Below are 22125 nucleotides of genomic sequence, written 5' to 3'. Positions count from 1 at the left end.
TACTGATCCTGTCTGCTTGTGTGTTGTCCAGGTGGGAACTATCGTGGTGTGTTTGCTCTGGGTCTGGTTCAGGGTGAATGGAAGATGTATGTGAAGTGGCCACTGGACAGGGAGGAGCGCAATCTCTACATCATCAATGTCACTGCTAGCGATGGACTCTTTGTTTCACAGGCAACGGTGGAGGTGACAGTGATAGACACCAATGACAACAGCCCTATCTGTGACCAGGTGAGAAATAAAACTGCGTGTTGCTCTTTTGAAAGGACAGATGCAACCACAGTAAGAGCTCAGGACAGTGGCAAATGGCAAGTAGTTTTAGATATGACTCATTTGACTCAACTAAAGGTAAATAATGACACTGTCGAAGCTTCACCGTCTTTTCATGGTGTTAATTCATTCTTTTTTTCTTTGCTGTGTATGTGTGCACACGTGTGCCTGCAGGCTGTGTACACTGCCTCTATTCCAGAGGACCTCCCAGTCAACAGTGTGCTGCTGAGGGTTGGAGCTACGGATGCAGATGTGGGCATCAGTGCCTGGATCCAGTACTCCTTACATGGTCCTGGATCCCAGGACTTCAGCATGGACTCGGACACTGGTATGGAAGCAGCATGGCTTTGAAAACATACATACATTTCTCTTGGAAAAACACTTAATACATCACCTTTTTCACTGAACTTGTATAAATTGCAACACAAATCAATCTAATATGGAGGGAAATGCAGCAGTGAAATGGGGCCAGGTCATCAGCTTATCATATTGGACATGCATTCATTCCTGTGGATATTTCAGTGACATACTCTAATGGCCCTTGCATGGCTCCATCTCACAGTGTTTCAGAAGTTGTTTCTGAACTTTCCAGGTGAGGTCAAGTCATCTGTGATTCTTGACCATGAGACGACACCCTACTACCGGCTTGTGGCTCAGGCAACTGATGGTGGTGGGCGATGGTGCCGTGCTGAGGTGCATCTGGCAGTTATTGATGTGAATGACAACCCACCCATCTTCACCCTGTCACAGTACACTGCCAGCGTCTATGAAGACACCGCCACCAAAGCCCTGCTCACCCGCATCCAGGCCATAGACCCTGATGAAGGTGATAGTACTACTACTAGTATTGCTGCTACTACTACTACTGGTGCTACCACTGCTTTAAGTAATGCTTAACATGCTACTATACTATCTTTTATTTAAAAAAATCCTTCATGCATAAAATCCAAGGTGCATTCATTTAGAATAACAACAGACAAATGAAGATAATACAATTCAAAAGTAGTATAAAATGGAAACAAAGATCAGATGAGCAAAGAGATAAAAAATACAGGGGGAAATAAATGAAAATAAATATATAAAATACAGAAAAACGTGGCGCTAATTGAAACTTTAATAAATCACAACTATGTGTCTTTGTAGTCTTGATTCAATTAAAGTATATAAATGGGGACAATGGAGCACACATATGTTCCTCGAAAACATTCATGGTGTTACACTTGTTTTTTCACTTGAAAAGTGATGGAAACATTTGTGTGAAGAACTACTTTCATAGCTCCACACACCTGTTGGCCAATCACAAAATTATTGGACTTACTGTCAGATTATTTATTTTTCAAAAACTTAAATGGAGTTGGAAGGAGCAAACAGTGGACAACACCATTAGATCATTTGGCATCATATGAACCAGTGGCATCATATGAACCATTGTATAAGGATACCTTGACCTGACACTCCTCTTGTGGCTTTGCAGCAGGTCTGGGCCGTATGGTAGTCTACTCCCTGGCTGACTCTGCAGGAGGTTCGTTCTCTATTGATAAGTCCTCAGGCATTGTGGTCCTGGAACGCGTTCTCGACCGTGAGGTCCAGCCTGCTTATCAGATAACAGTCCATGCATCTGACCAGGGTTCACCAGTTCCCCTCTCCTCACTGGTCAACGTCACTATCACTGTGCTGGACATCAATGATAACCCGCCTGTGTTTGAGCGCCGTGACCAGCTAGCGACAGTGCCGGAGGATGTGGGAGTGGGCACCGAGGTTCTGAGAGTTTATGCAGCCAGCAAGGACATCGGGACCAATGCTGAGATTACTTACAGCATCCGATCAGGCAACGAGCATGGGAAGTTCCATATCCACCCACTGACTGGTGAGTAACTACATCTACTAGTGATCCCTAAGTTCATTGACACTTAATATACATTGCAAGATGTTCCTGTCCACCACCCCCTGCATCACTCTCATAATGACACACATGAGAACACCTTGAGGGAATTTCTTCAGATTTGGCACAAATGTCCTTTTGGCCTCAACAATGAAACAGGGAGATGGGGACTATCTTCAGTGGTTTATTAATCCAGATTTGGTAGTTTAGTCAGAATTTGTTGCATAAGGATGGTGTATGTGGGATTTAGTCAAATATTTTACAGTGTGTGTGTTCATGGTAGTGAAGGAACATGAACAAATATGACATGGATATATATACACATACATACATATACATATGTACAGTGTTTCCCCTACCATTATAGCTGTGCAAGGGCTACACAGCTGTTGAGGTTTGTTGAGGTTTGCATGAACCTCAACAGGTTTAACAGAGCTATATCTGCAAGCAAATAAAAACAGCCAGCCATTGAATCTTTCAATTCCTCCTTCTGTAGCACACCAAACAAAATCAAGTAAGCCTTCCACAAAAGGGAATATTACCAAAAAAAGTGATTTACACAGTCTTACAATCTTACAAATCAAAACAGCACAATAGCACAATAAATGCAATCAATAAATCCTTCGACAAGAGGGAATATTACCGAAGAAAGTCAAAATCTAAAATTAAGAGTACCTGATATGGTCTGAAAGGATATTCCTCTGATTGGGTAGCATTTTAAACTAGCCCACCCACAGCCCACCTAGTCCAATTTATACAAGTTTAATTTTTAAGCATCAAACTGTACCGCCTGCTTTTCATCTCAGCAAAACGGTCAATGACTTACAGTGAACCTAAACTAGCCATAGTTTAATTTGGGGTCGCGTTTTTGCAAGACTCATGTTTTTAGCGTTGACACAACAGACAAAAAGTTTGAACCACTAGACTTTAAACCAGATGATCTTACCTCCCTCCACCTCATTCTCATCTCACCTTGCTGCTTCCCTGTCCCTGCCTCCTCTGTTCTGCAAAAGAATTTCCTTATGTCCATGATGACAGTAATCCATCACTGTGTAGTGGTATTATATACTACGCTTCGTCTTTACTTGACAACATGTGTGGGTCTGCTGATAAACTTACACCGGGGGCCGCAGCAGCTTGCCTTCCAACTCCAATTTTGTGCAGACGCGCGCTAGGCTTCATGCGAGTTCCATTCACTGAATATGCACAGATGCACCCAACGCCTGCAAATGCAACCTCTCCACTCTTTGATATGCGGCACCGGCCCTACTGCGTGGTTGAAGTAGAAAGAAATTGTGCCCATGCTCTTCTTCCTTGACACATCAGTCATAGCGTAGCCCTACGGATATTCAGGAATGAATACGGATATTCAATAATGAAAATAAAATAAGGTTTTTTATGAAATGTGATTGGGAATTTTTACAGGAGCACAGCGCATGTTTACTGAGGCACATGCCCCGGTGAAAAGTGTCTGGCAGCGCGCCTGGCCCCGATGCGCGCGCGCGCACACACACACACACACTCAGACACGTGCGCACACACGTGAGCAAACTAGAGTGCGGCTTGGGCTGCATTTTCCCGACCAAACCGACCCGAGTCCGAGACGGTTATAACTGAGCCAGGCCCAAACCCGCAGCATGGCACTGTACTCAATGGAGTTTTGCATTCAGGCTTGTCACAAATAACGAATTCCAGCACCTGAATAGGCCATAGCACAACACAGCAGCATGACAAGTGGGCCGAACCTGAGCAAAATTTTTGATTTGTTATCAAATTATATATGATGTGTTTTTCATTTGACAGTATAAACCCCCCCACCCCCCCACCCCACATGCTGTTTGGATTTAAATTCTACTCTTAACATTTATTCAAACATATACTTCTGTACACTCTCTCTCCTCACCTTGCTCAGGTGCCATTTTAGTTGCCCAGCCTCTGGACTATGAGACCTGCAGGGACTACTTCCTGACAGTGGAGGCTCGTGATGGAGGCACACCACCACTGAGTGCCATTACAACAGTAAACATAAACCTGACAGATGTCAATGACAACGCACCCATGTTTAGCCGTGACCTCTACACTGCGGTGGTGTCAGAGGATGCCACCACTGGAGAATCTGTAGTCCAGGTAGGTTCCAGTCAATGTTAGCTTTTTCCTGCATGTATGTGAGGCCTGATGATGGAAGTAGCTTTTCATCTGAGCAAGATATATCTGTTAAATTTGCTCTAAATATCCATGACCCCCAGAGGATAGATTGTAATGTTTTTGGGGACCCCTTGACTTTTTCTTTACCACCACCACCACCACCACAATTTCTTCCTTTGTACAAAAAAAAATAAAATCCAAATGTGCAGTTTGCCATGATATCTACTGAGAAAATCTGCGATCCCCAGAGGATGAATATTTACATTCTTCAACAGACCTGAGCTTTCCAGTAGTACCTCAGGCAGACTTTACACACAAGATAACCTTAGCCACAATTCCACTGAGACGCATCACTACAGGCATGGCCACTTTAAAAATGCCTAGCCACAGTGCGTCGGAAAAAAGAACATAATATGCCCCCTTACATGTGCTCTCTCTCTCTGTCTCTCAAATGCAGTGGCCTACATAAAACTATCATGATTTTTTAATTCTCCCTTCTCCCTCACATATGTGGCTCTCTCAAAGTCCAACAGCTCACTAGCTATCCATCCTATTTATTGGCATAGGAAACAGCACGAGAGATTCACCTGGCTGCTCACCAGTTCCATGCATGTGTTTGTTGATTAGTACAGTATTTGAATGATGGGACAACCTTAATCATTTGTTGTTGTTCCACTGTTCCTACCACATCCACCAGCATCAAAACAGTACCTGCTCCCGTCTCTTGCTTTATTTTCTTTGGCTCCCTGGACCAAGTGTGATACTGACAAGCAGTGCAGCTTGCACTGAAAAGCTGAGAATGTTAAAACTTCTTTGTATGTCCAAGAACTGAAAAACTACACTGAACAAAAATATAAACGCACCACTTTTGTTTTTGCTCCCATTTTTCATGAGCTGAACTCAAAGATCTAAAACATTTTCTATCCACACTAAAGACCATTTCCTCACAAATATTGTTCACAAATCTGTCTAAATCTGTGTTAGTGAGCACTTCTCCTTTGCCGAGATAATCCATCCCACCTCACAGGTGTGGCATATCAGGATGCTGATTAGACAGCATGAATATTGCACAGGTGTGCCTTAGGCTGGCTACAATAAAAGGCCACTCTGAAATGTGCTGTTTTGCTTTATTGGGGGGGGCGGGGTCAGTATCTGGTGTGACCACCATTTGCCTCACGCAGTGCAACGCATCTCCTTCGCATAGAGTTGATCAGGTTGTTGATTGTGGCCTGTGAAATGTTGGTCCACTCCTCTTCAATGGCTGCGCGCAGTTGCTGGGTATTGGCAGGAACTGGAACATGCTGTCGTATACGCCGATCCAGAGCATCCCAAACATGCTCAATGGGTGACATGTCCGGTGAGTATGCTGGCCATGCAAGAACTGGGATGTTTTCAGCTTCCAGGAATTGTGTACAGATCCTTGCAACATGGGGCCGTGCATTATCATGCTGCAACATGAGGTGATGGTCGTGGATGAATGGCACAACAATGGGCCTCAGGATCTCGTCACGATATCTCTGTGCATTCAAAATGCCATCAATAAAATGCACCTGTGTTCGTTGTCCATAACATATGCCTGCCCACACCATAACCCCACCGCCACCATGGGCCACTCGATCCACAGCGTTGACATCAGCAAACCGCCCCCCCACACGACGCCACACATGCTGTCTGCCATCTGCCCTGAGCAGTGAAAACTGGGATTCATCCATGAAGAGAACACCTCTCCAACGTGCCAGACACCATCGAATGTGAGCATTTGCCCACTCAAGTTGGTTACGACAACAAACTGCAGTCAGGTCAAGACCCCGATGAGGACGACGAGCATGCAGATGAGCTTCCCTGAGACGGTTTCTGACAGTTTGTGCAGAAATTCTTTGGTTATGCAAACCGATTGTTGCAGCAGCTGTCCGGGTGGCTGGTCTCAGACGATCTTGGAGGTGAACATGCTGGATGTGGAGGTCCTGGGCTGGTGTGGTTACACGTGGTCTGCAGTTGTGAGGCCGGTTGGATGTACTGCCAAACTGTCTGAAACGCCTTTGGAGACGGCTTATGGTAGAGAAATGAACATTCAATTCACAGGCAACAGCTCTGGTGGACATTCCTGCAGTCAGCATGCCAATTGCACGCTCCCTCAAAACTTGCGACATCTGTGGCATTGTGCTGTGTGATAAAACTGAACATTTTAGAGTGGCCTTTTATTGTGGCCAGCCTAAGGCACACCTGTGCAATAATCATGCTGTCTAATCAGCATCTTGATATGCCACACCTGTGAGGTGGGATGGATTATTGCGGCAAAGGAGAAGTGCTCACTAACACAGATTTAGACAGACTTGTGAACAATATTTGTGAGGAAATGGTCTTTTGTGTATATAGAAAATGTTTAAGATCTTTGAGTTCAGCTCATGAAAAATGGGAGCAAAAACAAAAGTGGTGCGTTTATATTTTTGTTCAGTGTAGTATATTGTGTGTGCGGTGCAAGGGAAAACTACATGCCAGGCCCACCAAGCATTAACCTCTGGAGCTGAAGAATGAAGCTAACATAGAAGTGCCTAAAACTAGCCACTTGAGGATGGCTCCAGAAGCCAGTCAATCCCTATAGACCTCCATGTTAAACTGCCCAACCTTATAGCAGAAACAGACATGTTTACAGCCTGGTACAAAAAACGATTTTGGTCTCTATAGCTAATTTTTCCCTTCATAACAGCTATAGGGGAGAGGATTTTTTATATAACTCACCTGTTTGCATTTTATTAAGGCTTAAAGTTGATTGAGGGTGAGAAGCTCTGAGTGACAGGCTGTCTGCTGAGAGTGTCACATTCTCAGTCAGATCCACCCCTCGTTCCTCTTGCCCTAATATGGTCACTTCTGGCTCCAAGAAGCCAAGATGGTGACAGCTGAAATGCTGAACTCATGATTTCAGAATGGGAGTCCACAAACCAACGTGTGATGTCACAGTTCCTATGTCCATTATTTTTGTGGCTGTACCACTGGGAAGACAGTGGTTTTGCAGGTGACGCATTTCTTGGTCTACATCTACGTTATATTAATTGCCTTCACCCGTCACTTACTCCTCTCAGCACCACTGTCCTCATTCACTCTTTGGTTACATCTCATATTAATTATTGAAATTCTGTCCTCTTTGGTCTCCCTCTCAAAAGTCTTCATAAACTAAGATTCTGCTTTTCACCTTTAAGGCCCTTCATAATCAAGCCTTTTCATACCTGTCTGAACTCTTTCATATCTACACACCCTCCTATACTCTTAGATCCTCTTCTGCAATCCAACTCCCATCACCATCTGCCCACTTGACTACCACGGGCTCTGGAGCCTTCAGCTGTTCTGTCCCCCATCTTTGGAACTCTCTCCCCCATGACATTTGCAATATTGACTCCCTGTTTGTTGTGCTGATTAGGTTCTTTTTACCGAGTGATATGAGGACATCGTTCATGTGACAAACAACACCTTCCAGCCCCTGTGTGACTTCTGTCACCATCCGGTTTTGGAAATGTTCCAGGGCAGAAGCAATGCTGAATGGCAGGCAGTTAAAATAATAACAGCCAAATGGGGTGATGAATGTCGTGAGGACTGCAGACTCCCTAGCCAGTGGAATCTGCCAAAACCCCATATTACCATCCATTTTGGTGAAGATCTGTGCCCCTGACAGCATACCAAGGGTTTGGTCCAAAGAGGGAAGAATGTACTTTTCCCTGCACACAGCATCATTAAGAGGGGTCAAGTCCACACAGATTCAGACTTCGTCTTTGTTTTTCTTTGGTGCCACAACCATACCACAGCACCAGTCCATCGGCTCCTCAATCCTGCTGATAACTCCAAGCTGCGCCAATCTCTGAAGCTCTTTCTTGACTTTGCCCAGAAAAGGAATTGTCCTCTGAGGCTCTAGTGCTACGTTTGAGACTGGACCCCCGATTGGACCCCCAACTGAATATCTGGCTAAGTCAACCCCTGAGGTGTCTTCAATGCAAATGGTTGAGCATCAGCTTTGAGTTTTATAGTGTACTCCTTTTGCACCAGACCTAGCCCCTCATACAGCTTTGGATATGTTTTCTTAACTGTGTCTAGGTCTATGCTGTCTAACCTGGCAACCAACTGGAGACTGACTGAAGCTGACCTACTCAGTAGGGATGTGTGTAGGTTTTTCACTACATAAATGTCCTCAGCAGCAGTCCTGTCCCCATAGCACAGCACTTCTCTGGCAGCCCCCCTTACCTCTAATGGCACCCGCCCAGGCCCATACAGTTGTTTGCTCACTGCCATTAACTTGTGCTCTGTGCCTGACAGAACTATTTGTTTAAATACCTGCTTTGGTATGACAGTAACTTAAGTCTCAGTATGGATCTTAAACCTGACTTTCGTGTGTCGTCTACTGATGTCAACAGTCCATGTATCTTCATCTGCATCCACAGTACCTAGAAACAGGCTACTGTCATCTTCTGTAATAGCACTGATTGCACTGACTGATTTACATACCCTCCCATAATGTCCTTTCTTACCCATGTTTATGGCATTCCACACTCTTTGCAGGACACTGGGATTTAGGATGGATTGGCCCTTTCCCACACTTAAAACATGCTCTTTGTTCTTCTCTTTGTGGAGGCCCCTGCATGGTTCTAGCCTGCCCATGTGCTGGTGCTTTGTTCTTGAATTTTTGCTTTTTTCCTTTAGATGCATGCACAGCATCCACAGTGACTTTATCTGCACTTGATGTTTCACTCCTTAGGTCAGTCTGCTGTCTCTTCTTCAGACTGCCTAGCCATATTAATGGCTTTATTCAGAGTTAAATCTTTGTCCAGTTGCATCCTTTCAGATAAGGCTGTGTCTCTGAGCCCCACAACTAATCTGTCTCCTAACAGCTCATCATGCAACAGTTCGTACTCACAGTTTTCTGCCAGGGCATAAAGTGCTGTGATGAATGAGTCAACGGTTTCCAATGCCTGTTGCACTCACTCGTACTGCTGCCGTTGTTGATTCGTCAGATTTAGTCCTCTCAAGACATCATCTGCCTCATCTCCCATGCAGTAAACTAGCGTGTTAACTTGGTTAATGTCAAAAGAACTGTTCAGGTTACTTACCAGTGTGAAGCGCTTGAACCATCTGATTCATTTTTCCAACTCCTCTGGTCTTGAGAAGTCAAAAGGATCGGGAGGATTTATTGTGAACGTTGCGGTTGCCGGAGGTGCTGCTGCCGCTGCTGCTGGAGGCTGCTCGCTGTCCATGCTTTCTCCGTCGTCTCTCGTCCCGTGCTTGGTTCACAAAATTACTTTCTCTTTTCCTCCCTCCCCTCACTGCAGCCGAACTTCTGACACCATGTCATGTTGATAAGGTTCTTTTTACTGTGACTGGTCTTTTAACTCCGCTTTATTTCCGCCACAGGTACACACATGATAGACACACCCACCAGCTGATCACCTATGAACCCTTGCCTATGTGATGTCACTCTGACAGTGACACAGTTTTACATAACACCACACTTTTCACCTTCAAACCCCATCTGAAAACAGACTTACACTGATGACGACTATACAATGATGATTTTATACCTAATTTTTATAAATACGACTTTTATGTAGTTATTAAGTTATTATTGTATATTACTGAATTGTTTGACTTTATGATCTGTGGATACATTGCTGCTTGTGTTTTTGTTTTGTTTTTTAACTGTGTCTTCTAAGGTGTCCTTCAGTGCCTTGAAAAGGGCCTACAAATAAAATGCATTATTATTACAATAATTGGGGCCTCAGGAGAGCTCTTGCAAAGTCATGGTTATGTTGTTTGTTCTATGCGTAAAGCTTTAGACCTTTATTTTTTTGTTAGACAGCATATTCCCTATTTATATGTTACTCTGTGTTTTTGTTTGTGAAGAGGTATGGTAGTGATACTAGTGGCTTGTCTTCAGTGAAATGATTCTGTTCAGTAGTAGCCTTGAAATATGTGGCAAGACTTTAAAGGGAATGTGTTTGTGTGTGAGAGAGCCTGTATATACTGATGCTTTTTTAGTAGGTAGTGCTATACAGTGTATTGAGGTGGATGTCATGCCTTTTAAGATGGGCCCCCTCTGAAAGTCAAAAAAATAATGGCTAAGAGTAATGCTATCATCAGCTTAACCTAGATGTTGGCAATTATTGAGTTTGTAATGTTAGTCTCCCAGGGTTTGATGGGATTTAGTGGTTTAAGCTTTTATTTGGTGAGCTTCACAGACAGAACAGGTGGTGAACGTGCAGGCAGCCCTGAGCCAGTTTTCATCCGTTAAATTGTTAACAGAATCACATTTTTACAGACATTGTGGGGTTTTGTATTTGCTTCCTATCTGTAAAAATGCAATCATATGCTGTTCTTCTCCATTTCCACTTCTACTTCTGTCCTTTACAGCATTCAGATCCACTGAAATAGAGCAACACAGCTAAAGAGACTTAAATAGTAAAGCTATTGGTCTGAGTAAGGAAACACTCGGCAGACTTGTCTTTTCTTTTAAAAAAAGGGATGGAGAAAAACAGGTCTGAAATAGCCTTAAATAGCTAAATTAGGATTCATACAGTGCTACTATCATTACCTAACAAAATGTATTAAATGAAAAGCAAGTTGTATATCATCGGATTTGCTGTTAACTACTAACAACATATTAGAAAATAATTTAAAAGTCCCATATCGGAAAAGTCAGATTTCCATGGCTATTTTGTTATAAAGCAGGCACAGGTGCTCTATAAATACTGTGACATTTTCTGAACGCTAAGTCCTACAGAAAAAAGCATACAGTCCATATACAACAACTGTGCCTTTAAAATGAGCCATCAGGAATTCAGTGAAGTTGTGATGTCACAACATTCGGTAGAAGTTGCCGCTTCTGCCATGACAGCCATTCCCTGGCTGCAATGACGGTACAGAGACGCCGAGAGCACAGATGTGGAGGACCCAGAAGAACTGCCCAATCAGAGCAGACTGGGTTTCTGGGAGGGGGGCTTAAAAAGGCAGGTGCTAAAACGGAGCGTTTCAGACAGAAAGGGAATACAGGTGTATTAAGGCAGACAGTATGAGAAAAATACATTAAACATGTTCTAGTAGAAACCCCAGTGTATGAACCTGAAAATGAGCATAAAATAGTACCTTTAAAAACAGCTTTTGGATGAGCTCAGAATATAACAAATGTGTTATTTTTTTTTCATTTCAAAGCAGGTACTACTTGATGACACGAGAGAACTGACTTTTTTTGTAATGATGCTCTTTTATAATGTAATAACTTAGAGGAATGTGATAAGTTATTTATGTCTTTGTTATTTAAATTATGTCTAGAGTTTGATTGTTTTTGTGTATAACTAATACAGTCAAATGTATCAAAAACTTTTCCTGTGGTGCCAGGTGGTGCCAGGTGGTAAGAATTGTCACCATGACACCCAAACCACGACTGTATCAAAGCAGATGCAAATTATTAGAATTCAAAATATATGTTGACAGAAATGCAAGTTTCATGCTCTGTTTCATTTTCAGTTATAGTAGGCCTAAATTAAAAGGACCATTCCTGTGTTTATACACCTCGGTCTCACTCCAAAGTCTCCGCAGATTTCCAGCATTAAACTCAGACGAAAACAAAAAGTCCTTTCACACTGGCTGGTTGCGGTTATTGTTTACGGCACCCGGTAGCATCAAGGGTAAAGGCAGCAGAACAACATCAAAAGTTAAGGTGGCTGAAGTCCGAGTTGGGCGGGGGTGCAGGGTGGTGGATGGGTCCAACAACCACCCACTTTCACCCAGTTAGCTGATGTTCGCTTCACCAATGATTGTAAAGCCAAACCCTGTTCTTTTTTCTACACCCAACCACATGCTTTTGCAGCATAAACCCAACCACATGCGTTTGTTGGCAAAATATAACCACGTGCGTTTGTTGTTGAAGGAAACAAACGTCAATTTGGGGTGTTGTACTGACATAGTGCATTTATTTTGAAAGAGAATGTATGCAAACTGTACATTTCCTGTGAAAACGGAAGTGTATATTGAAAACATACATTGCATGTAACAGGCTGAAGTTGACACGATGTCCCGGAATGTCAACAACCAACGCACCCAGGGTACCTTGCACGTCATATGCTGACGTGGAAAGTCCACAGCCAAACGTTGATATGTGACAAGGTTGGAGTGGGAATGTGTTAGTTTATACATGCTGTTACCCATTAATGACTTCAGGACATCACTGCTCACCATTTTCCAAAGTGTAGCACAGTGTTTTACATTTTTTGTGTATTTTCCCAACATTCTTGACAGCCTGTAGACATATCTGCTTCCATTTGTGTCACACCTTATATCCTTATGTGCTAATGTACACTTTAGAAATAAATTGATTTTTACTACACAGTGATAATATAACATGTCAAACATATAATGTTCACAATGTTCACAGTGATGGATCACTTATTTTAAACATGTTTCTGCAGCCTGTAAAATGTTTTTTATAATGTTCTCAGATTCACTGAATCCCATGGCTGCTTGGCAGGTACTGAAGGTAAATCACTTTGAGAAGTCAGCAGTACAGCATGCTTTGGAAAATGGCCAGCAGTGATGGAAAGAAAACAGTATTTTCAGAAAATGGGTTAAAACATACATAATTAATGCTACAACGCAGCATAAATAGGCACTGAAATATACTGTAATATCTGTGAAATGTATTTAGTCATGAATTGTAATAGAATATTTGGAACAGAGAAGGTTCATATTTGTACAGGTTATTAGGAATTATTGATATGTATTTGAAAAAATATTTCATCTGCATTTGCATTTATAAAGCATGTGTTTACTTAAAGTATAGGACAGGGACAAAGGGGCAAAATGTGTCATTGTCCCTCACAAACTGCATACACTCAGATGCAGATGACACAGCCATTCTTGCATTGCTGAACAATAACGACTCCTTCACTGCCTACAGACATGCCATCTCCCATTTCAGCACATGGTGTGAAAATAACTATCTCCACCTCAACATCTCCAAAACCAAAGAACTGATTATCAGCCCTCCCAAAACCCTGGCCCCCCTCCTCAGTCTCTTCATCAATGGTTGAGAAGGTGGAGAAGGTGGAGTCTTCCAAATATCTCAGCATCACACTGGACAATACCCTCAGCTTCAATCAGCACACCACGGACATTTACAGACGCTGCCAACAGAGACTCACGGCTATATGCAAACTCAGACACCTGTCTGTTCAACCCCAACTCAACTCCTCCTCCTTCTGTACCGCAGCATTGTTGAGCCGGTTCTGTTGTATAGTGCCATCTGCTTCTTCCCCATGCTCACAGTTGTTAATAGAAACAAACTCTTGAAAGTAACCCATCTGGCAAGTAAAATCATCTGACAGTGTCACCTCATCTCTGACCCGTAAAGCCCTTAGAAACACACAGGACCCTGACCATCCACTCCACCAATACTTCATTCCCCTCCCCTCCGGCCGTAGGTACAGGCTAACTCTGTGCAAAAAAGCCAAGTTCGATAAGATTTTAATTCCTGCAGCTATACGTGCCCAAAATGTATAAATAACATCTGTCTGACAATGTTCCAGCCTGTGGTGTGTTTGTATGTCTATGTAATTGTTAACGCCATGTAATCCCCGTTTGTCTGTTAAATGTTGTACACTGACTGTAAAAAGAATTTCCTTGCAAAGGACAAAATAAACTAAACTAAACACTCACCTTTCCTGTGTGTGTGTGTGTGTGTGTGTGTGTGTTTTCAGCTGGTTGCAGAGGACATTGACAGTCAGCTGAATGGAGCCATTCTCTATTCCATTATCACTGGAGACCGAGACAACCAGTTCTTCATTGACCCACTCCGTGGGGTCATCAAGGTCAACAAGCCACTGGACCGTGAGACAGTGAGGACATGTACACACACACACACACACACACACACACCACAGTTTGGTCTCAAAACAACTGTAGAGAAGCTTTACACAGCAGCACTTCTTTAAACTACTTAAACACTTGTAGCAGTGCAGTGCAACTCCTGGTTCAAGGCATTTAAATTGATGAGCTTTAATCAATCCCTCCAGGATTTCGCAAGCTGCTCTGGGATTATTGTGACCTAAAATGCCTGATTTCATGGCAGCTTTTCTAAAAAAAAAAAACTTGTGATGCATGTGGCAGTGTTTGTAGGTGTTTTTTTTTTCTTCAATTAAATTGTGGGGGCAAGTAAAAATTGCAAAAATAGCCTAATATTCTTTGCATTCAGTCTTTCACACAGAACTAGAATCTATTTGTGATGGTGGGGGTGCGGGCAGCAACAGCTAATTCCTGATGATCATCTACGGCTGCTATTCAACACAGCACTCTCCTCCTAATCTTTCTGCCTGGTTAGCACAAGCTAACACAAAACAACATGATTTCATCACTACTGGTCATATTTTGCAGCTTGTGCAGGGGCCCCACCACAGTGGTTAACAACCGCAATCGAGTCTTTAATCTCCCATCCACACAAAAATGGCTCAGCTCTGTCTATTAACCTATTACTCACTATTAGGTAATGTTAGCGTGATTCTAACAGTTATGCCTATGTCTGTTTGTGTGTGACTATCCCAGGCACAGAGCTCCAGTCCTGCAGCAGCAGTCTCATGATACATCAGCTCTACAATGAAATGAGACTTTATGCGGTTTAAATGGTCAGACTTGCAGTAAAGTTGCAGTGATTGGACAAAATTGCAAGGTTGCACAGACGGGGGCATAGCACCAAATTCTGGGCCCTATGCATAAGCAGTATCTATGGGCCTCCTGCCCGCTCTTGATCCATGTCTCTCGTGCACAACTTTTAGAATGTTTTCTTTTTACAAAATCAGTTCGCTGTCTTTCTGTCTTTTTTTTTTTTTTTAACCCAGCTTTTCCGTTCTTGGGGAAAGACATGACAGTGTTCATTAGTGCTCCAGCATGAGCAGTCACTTGACTCTAGCTGCATTAAGAGATAAAACCTAGATTTGAGCCCAGTGGCTCAGTGGGTAGAGCGGGCACCCCATGTACAAAGGTTATGCCCTTGTCACAGCCGCTGCAGGTTCGGTTCTGGCCCATGGCCCCTTGCTGCACATTGTCACCTCTCCTCCCTAACTGTCCTGTCATTAAAGGACAAAAGCTCGCCCCAAAATCTTAGTATATAATGACAAAAACTCTGCCTGTGGGTGTGTGGGTGTGTCTGTCTGTGTGTCTCTTCCACGTTTTTCTCCTCACTGACTTGGTCAAAGGGGGGCGCTATAGCAACCGATTGAAATTGCAAACTTTGAATGGACATATCTCATGTCCCGTATGTCATAGAGAAATGAAACTTTGCACAGAGATGCCTCTCCTCATGAGGAACAAATTTTCCTCAAGAACCCATAACTTCCAGTTATATAGATTTTCCCCTATTTTGAATTTTTTCCAAAACACTGAAAATCGATCTCTTCCTAGGAAGTTTGACCAACCTGCGTGAAACTCGGTGAACATAATCTAGGGAGCAATATCTAAAGTTCCCTCTTGGCAAAAGTTGGAAAACTTACTAAAACTGAGCTTCTATAAGGCAATGAATATTGCGGAGGGCGTGGCTCATCACATAAAGGTGTATAACATCTCAAGGGTTTCACTGATCACCACGCAACTTTGTAGGCATATGACCACACATAATCTGAGGGGACCCCTCCATTATTGACTCCATCAAACAAAATGAGGGTGCTAGAGAGCTAATTCTGATCTAGGCCGAACCGTCGTATCGATATTTACTAAACTTGGTAGATATGTAGAACGGGACGCCTCAAGGTGACTGGAGAAATTTAACTCTAATTGGCAACTGGGTGGCGCTATAACAACAGAAAAATGCTTAAAAATGGCTAAAATGCGAGAGTGGCCTCTGAGAGCTTCTGCTGTTATTCCTAAATTCAGTCTTTCAAGCAACTTATTCAGCCTTTTTATTAATTTTAACATAATTATAAACAAAACATAACAGAAGAAACAAAAACACATTCCCATCCCACAATGAACATCCCTAACACCTGCTGTCACTCTACAACATTAAACTAGCGCTTATTTATAAGAGTTGTATAACATGTTCACGTGTCAAATTGTACACAATCAAAGATTAAAGTTGATACAAAGCCCTTAAAACAAAGAAAGAAAGAAAGAAGACAGTTATCAAACAAGAAGACAGTTATAATGAAAAGTTGCGCAGAAGCAGTGCGTTCGAGCTTGAGATATAAAAAGATAAATGAATAAATAGGTAGAGGATAAATCAATGAAAATTAAATAAAAAATGAGCTATCTATTCCTGTAATTGAGTGGAGGATTCATCAAAGAATGTCAAAAAAGACCTCCACACTTTGAAAAACTTATTTTCAGAACCCCGCGGTGTATATCTGATTTTTTCAAGCTTCAGGTTAAACAGAACATCCCTTATCCAGTGAGAAATTGGGGGTGGGGCAGCTTCCTTCCACCTCAGTAATATCAAGCAGTGTGCCAGAATGGTGGTGAAGGCAACAACCCTGTGGCCTCCTACAGGTAGTTGCATCCCTTCGGGAACAATTGAGCATATTCAGTGGTAGAGGCATGGAGGTACAAAACCAAACTTTTTATTCCAGGTTTTCACACCCATGCATACAGAATTCATGGGAAGTGGCTGAATTTGCATTAATTGTTGCAATTGTTGTGAACATCCTGAAGGGACTGTTTAATTATGTTTATGATATGAAAGTTAACCTGGCAGATTCAGACTCCTGAAACTGACATGATGCAATCAGCTGATGGTTGAAGTAATGAGGACTCATTGCTCTGTTGTTGAAAGAGTAACTAAACCCCCAAAATACTTTTGATTGTGGTATCATATTATCTTTATTGTCATGAATGTTGATGTACATTCATTGTAAAATGAATGTACATAATAAAATATGTCTATTTTAAAATATGTCTATTTTATGAACCTGGATCAGAGTTAATTATATCAAAATAACTGTTATATCAAAATAGAAGTCTATGATTAATGTAACGATTCATTTTTGCAAAATTTTATCTTGCAGCAAGCAAAAAATCTAGCTTCTTACATTGTTTTATTCAACAGATTATTACACCATGCCTTATATTTCCAAAGCAATCTATTGGTACAGTCCTTATGATATGCGGCTGTATCAGTTGACTGTCTCTGTGCCAGCATGAACAGGCAGTGTGTGAAATGAGCTGCTGTGGTGTGTGCTCTGAGTGAATACCTGCAGAATGTGAGCTCTTCTGGTTGCCTATCTTAGATGTAAGGAAGGAGTGTGTTGGCAGCTGATGAGCTCCCTGGGAGATGGTTTTCTGTGAGATGGATCCCTGACCAGATGGCAACTAATCACACTTGAACAAGAAGCACGTGCACAAAGCAGCTCTGAATATGAGCTCTTTAATTTGCAGCAGGAAAAAAGATAGAAGGCATGAACACCCCCTGCCTGCCTTCCACCCCCCCTCCTCTGAGCTATTTTCACACCCTGCCTCTTTCTTCCTCATCCTCTGCTTCTTCCTCATCTCCCTCTCCTCTGCAGTGCTTGAAAACTTCAGAAATGTTCATATTCCTATCATAAAGTATTCAAGAGTGCGGTCGATGAGCTGTGCTCAGAAAGAGAGTGCAGGGGCGTGTGGGGATCAAAGCTTTTGGCTGATGAAAGTGTGTTTGGGGTTATCACACAGAGAGCAGCAGCTTTCTCTGTGTGTCAGTGTATACGTGTGTGTGTGTAGATATGTGTGTGTGCATCCATGTGCGTGTGTGTACAGTGCTGATGCATCCGTCCATGTGTCTATGCATTAATACTTCGATATGTGCATGTGTTTACATACGTTTTCTCATCTCATTTCCATACTGGTTCTTCTCTTTTCTCCCCCTGTCTCTCTGCTAAGCAGGTCATAGTTGTTTATTACTCTGGGTTATTTTTTTTGTATGTCTCAGGCAGCAGAATATTACTTTGTTGCTGCTTTTGCATTTCTCCTCAGTATGCTTCATTAGTTCTTTATTATAAAGTAATGTGGAGAAATGTAAAAAAAAAATTCTTCTGTGGGTTTAGAGAAGACTGAGCGGCATGCCAGGGGAACAAGACTAGTGTGTGTGTGTGTGTGTGTGTGTGTGTGTGTGTGTGTGTGTGAGAACATAAACATTCTCAACTCTTCCACAAACAACCACATACACAAGCACTCTTTCTATAATATGAAAACTTTGATCCAGTGAGTCTCTCACAGCACAGTTTGGAGGGATCAAAGGCCCCAAACCAATCAAGACACCTTTTATCTGCCAATCAGAGCTGTTTTGTTTGACACTTATCCGACTGATTGTAGACAGGCAATGGAAAATCATACTTGATTAGCATCTATTACTATTGCTTGATATGTGATCAAGTCAGTGTGCATTTATGTATCCTGTTATGCCAAATAAAATATGATAGCAAATTCAACCCTTCATAGAGCTGCAAGTGGCAGTTCTGGGGTTTGAGCTAGCATGGACTGTTAGAATTTGAAAGCTGCAAACGATCAAGACCTTTGACACATTCCAACACATGCATTAAATGTAAAAGTTTTTTGTGTGTTTGTTTCTTTCTTTCTTTCTTTTCTTTTTTTCAAAGATTATTTATTTGGCCTTTTGCAGGTATTTGATAGGTCAGGTTAAGGAAAGGGGGAGAGAGGAGAGATAGCCAGGTTCCAAGGAAGTGCACCAGGCTTTGAAGCCAATTGTCATAGTGGCCAAACAGTGGTACTGCAATATTCAGGATCGGTCACGTGATGCCCTGTGGCTTGAAAAGACTTTTCCCCATGGACTCAGATTGGCAAAGAGACGTCTATAAATCTGTGGATACATTTTTTTGAGTGTCACAACCCCCACAAAATGACTCGTTCCACTATCAAGATTGAATCCTTTGGTTACGATAACATTCTGAAAGTCTAAAAGAGCGGCAACATTAATTTATTTTATCCTCATTCGAGTTGCTAAGTATTAAATTGAAAGTTAGCCGCTCAGCGGGTAGAAGTTGGTTGCTCAGCCGCACTTGACTGCACTCTGCCTTGCTTGGTGACCATGAGTCTTTAGTGCACCTGCTCTATGGGCCCAATGATGTGGAAGCAGCACCAATCATCCGAGTAACTTCCTACCACAAAAACAGCCTTTTGGCTTCATGTGCCATTCAGCAACGTTCATAGGAATGAACTCCTGTGCCAATGCTGTATCCATGTCTCTTAATACATCCATAGGGTTAACATGCAGCAATTGGATGGTTGGAATTGAACCTGGGCTGCTGCAGTAAGGACACAGCCTCAGTGCATAGGGTGTCTGCTCTCCCAGCTGAGCTGCTGGTCGCCCCAAACTAACAGGTTTAAGGCTTGTTCAGTTACAACCAAATCTGTGCAGGGCCATGCTTCTTTTCAGCAATGCTGTCGTCCCCTGTCAGTCAATTGCAAAGACATCTTGGGGACACTATTCAATAGCTTTATTCAAAATTTGGTAATGTTTGGACAAACTGTCATTGATTTATGGCTAAATTTTGCACCAGGCCAAGACATTTGTTTGGAACTGGTGGCACCCCCTATTGGGCAATTTCAAAATAATTTTACACGTGTGGTTCAACATTGTTATGAAATATATAACCTGCAAGTTTTATAAAGATTGGACAAACAGTTTTTGATTTATGATATGACATGGCCATGTTTTGTATTTGTAGTGTGCAGGTTTGAGGTCCTACAAGAGTTAAGCCCCTTTTGAAGAACCTTGTTCAAGATCAAATGCGATATCAACAAGCATTTGATAATTTTTGATAAGCTTGATCCAATAACAGTTCATATTAATTTGGTAGCAATCTAAGTTGGAGATGTCAATATTGTGTGTTTTCTTTTTATTAAAAATGGTGGAAACATAGATGTAGATTTCAGGGGGGGACCTAGGGGACACATCCCCTTCGATATTCAGAATATGTGCATTTGTCCCCTCTAATAAAAACATGAAAGTAGCAGAGGACTTTTATTTTTGAAAGAATTAAAGATATTTACTCCTTATACGGATGCAGAAAAGGCACTAAGTGGTCCATAAAACCAGAGTGCAGAATATTAAGTGTTTAATGCTCAAAATTTTCTGTTGGAAAACCCCCAAGCTGGCAGCTAGCAGCAAACAATGTTAACTCCATGAATAGGCTTAACAACGGTGACTGTGCTGACAGAGCTAACAGTTTTAACCAGGGATAATTGGAGGATGGAGGCTACACGTACACTACAATGCTGCACACTGTTAATGCCATGACAGCAGATATCCAAGCTGCCAGACATTTCTTCAGAAAACAGTTGGTGATATAACAGAGGCTACATCCATGATCCTTGGGTTTGTTCTTTCATGGTATATACATCTTCCATTGTATCTGCCCCCCTAGGTTCCTAGCTACTCGTTGATCATCAGAGCTCTGGATAGTGGAATCCCACCCATGTCCTCCACTGTGATGGCCAACATAGACATCTCTGACATCAATGACAACCCACCCACCTTCTCCCCAGCCAACCTAACTACTGTCATACAGGTAAACCTCATCATTGACATTAAATTGACTTAAACATAAACATAATTAAAGGAAATGGCCACTTTAGACAGCATGTACTCACCCTCATGCCGACAAGAAGTCCGGTGTAGTTTTTTAATCCACAAAACTCATTCGGGGTATCAGAGGATAACAGCTAGTCGGAATAACAGCTGCACTTGAAGTGCATGGAACCCACATTTTGAAAATGTAATAAAACTCTGCTAATGCGTTCTCTCTGCAGAATAGGCCTATGTCAGCCTAACTAAGGGCTAATCCAAGGCAAGCCTGAGCCAGCCCTAACTATAAGTTATCAAAAACGAAAGTCTTAAGTCTAGTCTTAAATGTGGAGACGGTGTCTGCCTCCCGGACTGGTCCGCTAACAGTAATAGGGACGCTTGTGGATATAAACTAGAAACAGGGACGCTTGTAGATATAAACTTTTCTCCGTAACAGTGGCGATCAAATGTGGACCACCGCTTCCACCTCCAGCCGCTCCAACAGGGAAATCAGTTGGTTAAAGAAAGAATATAGCAGAAAAAGCTAACACTAAGAGAGAACTCGATGCTGCAAGAGCCAAAACTCGGGTCAATATTTGCTCTGCTTTTGAGCGATGACAAAGACTGATGCAGCTTCATCCTGAGCTAAAAAAGGACGAGATGGTCACAGAGTTTCTGCTGGACAGGTATTTTTAGTTTGCCTCTAATGTAACATAGGCTATAACGTTATATATGACAACACAGCATCCAGTTGCTAACGGTTAGCCTACTGTAACCTAACGTTGCCTGAGCCTCTCTACCTTGTTTGCTGTCACCGGTACTATCTAACGTTAGCGCTTACCTTAGTATAAAACTCATCAGTCATCACTGACCCTGGAACTCTGGGGTTGCGTTTGACTGTGCAGGACAGGTAACGTTATGTTTAGTTTGCTTCTAATATAACTATAACGTTATATATGACAACACAGCATCCAGTTGCTAATGGGTAACGTTAGCCTCTGAAACATTGACGTTATCTTCCTTGTGCGTTTCCACTTACTCGTAACGTTAACACTACTATCTAACATTAGCACTGAAACCTTATTCTAAAACTCATCAGTCATCACTGACTCCAGTTGAGTTTTAAAACTCTGGGGTTGCGTTTGACTTTCTTGGTTGTTATATTACACTCGCTCTCCTCTTCCGTGTATCAAACGTTAACTTGCCAACGCCTACGTCTATCATAGACGTAATGAGGACGTAATGGAGGAGGGGGAAATAGGCCTTTGGAGGGAGGTGGAGTTGCAGGAGGAGGGGGATGGGACTTTGGAGGGAG

At 42.4% G+C, this 22125-nt stretch overlaps 1 protein-coding gene across 6 annotated transcripts in view; it reads left to right on the top strand.

Moving 5' to 3' along the window:
* The window catches only part of fat3a (FAT atypical cadherin 3a), a 391610-nt gene that overhangs the window by 324625 nt on the left and 44860 nt on the right, over nt 1-22125 (top strand). For 3 of the 6 annotated variants that reach the window (XM_049576723.1, XM_049576721.1, XM_049576719.1), the window contains 7 exons: nt 32-228; nt 442-595; nt 860-1093; nt 1745-2134; nt 4062-4276; nt 14026-14163; nt 20671-20814. In XM_049576723.1, the coding sequence (XP_049432680.1) occupies nt 32-228; nt 442-595; nt 860-1093; nt 1745-2134; nt 4062-4276; nt 14026-14163; nt 20671-20814 (1472 nt within the window). Of the gene's footprint in view, nt 1-31; nt 229-441; nt 596-859; nt 1094-1741; nt 2135-4061; nt 4277-14025; nt 14164-20670; nt 20815-22125 lie in introns of all 6 variants that reach the window. The other 3 variants (XM_049576720.1, XM_049576722.1, XM_049576718.1) reach the window with 1 other exon arrangement.

Source organism: Epinephelus fuscoguttatus, linkage group LG5 (assembly GCF_011397635.1).
Source record: "Epinephelus fuscoguttatus linkage group LG5, E.fuscoguttatus.final_Chr_v1".
Taxonomy (NCBI): domain Eukaryota; kingdom Metazoa; phylum Chordata; class Actinopteri; order Perciformes; family Serranidae; genus Epinephelus; species Epinephelus fuscoguttatus.
This window is presented reverse-complemented; position numbering and strand designations above follow the sequence as displayed.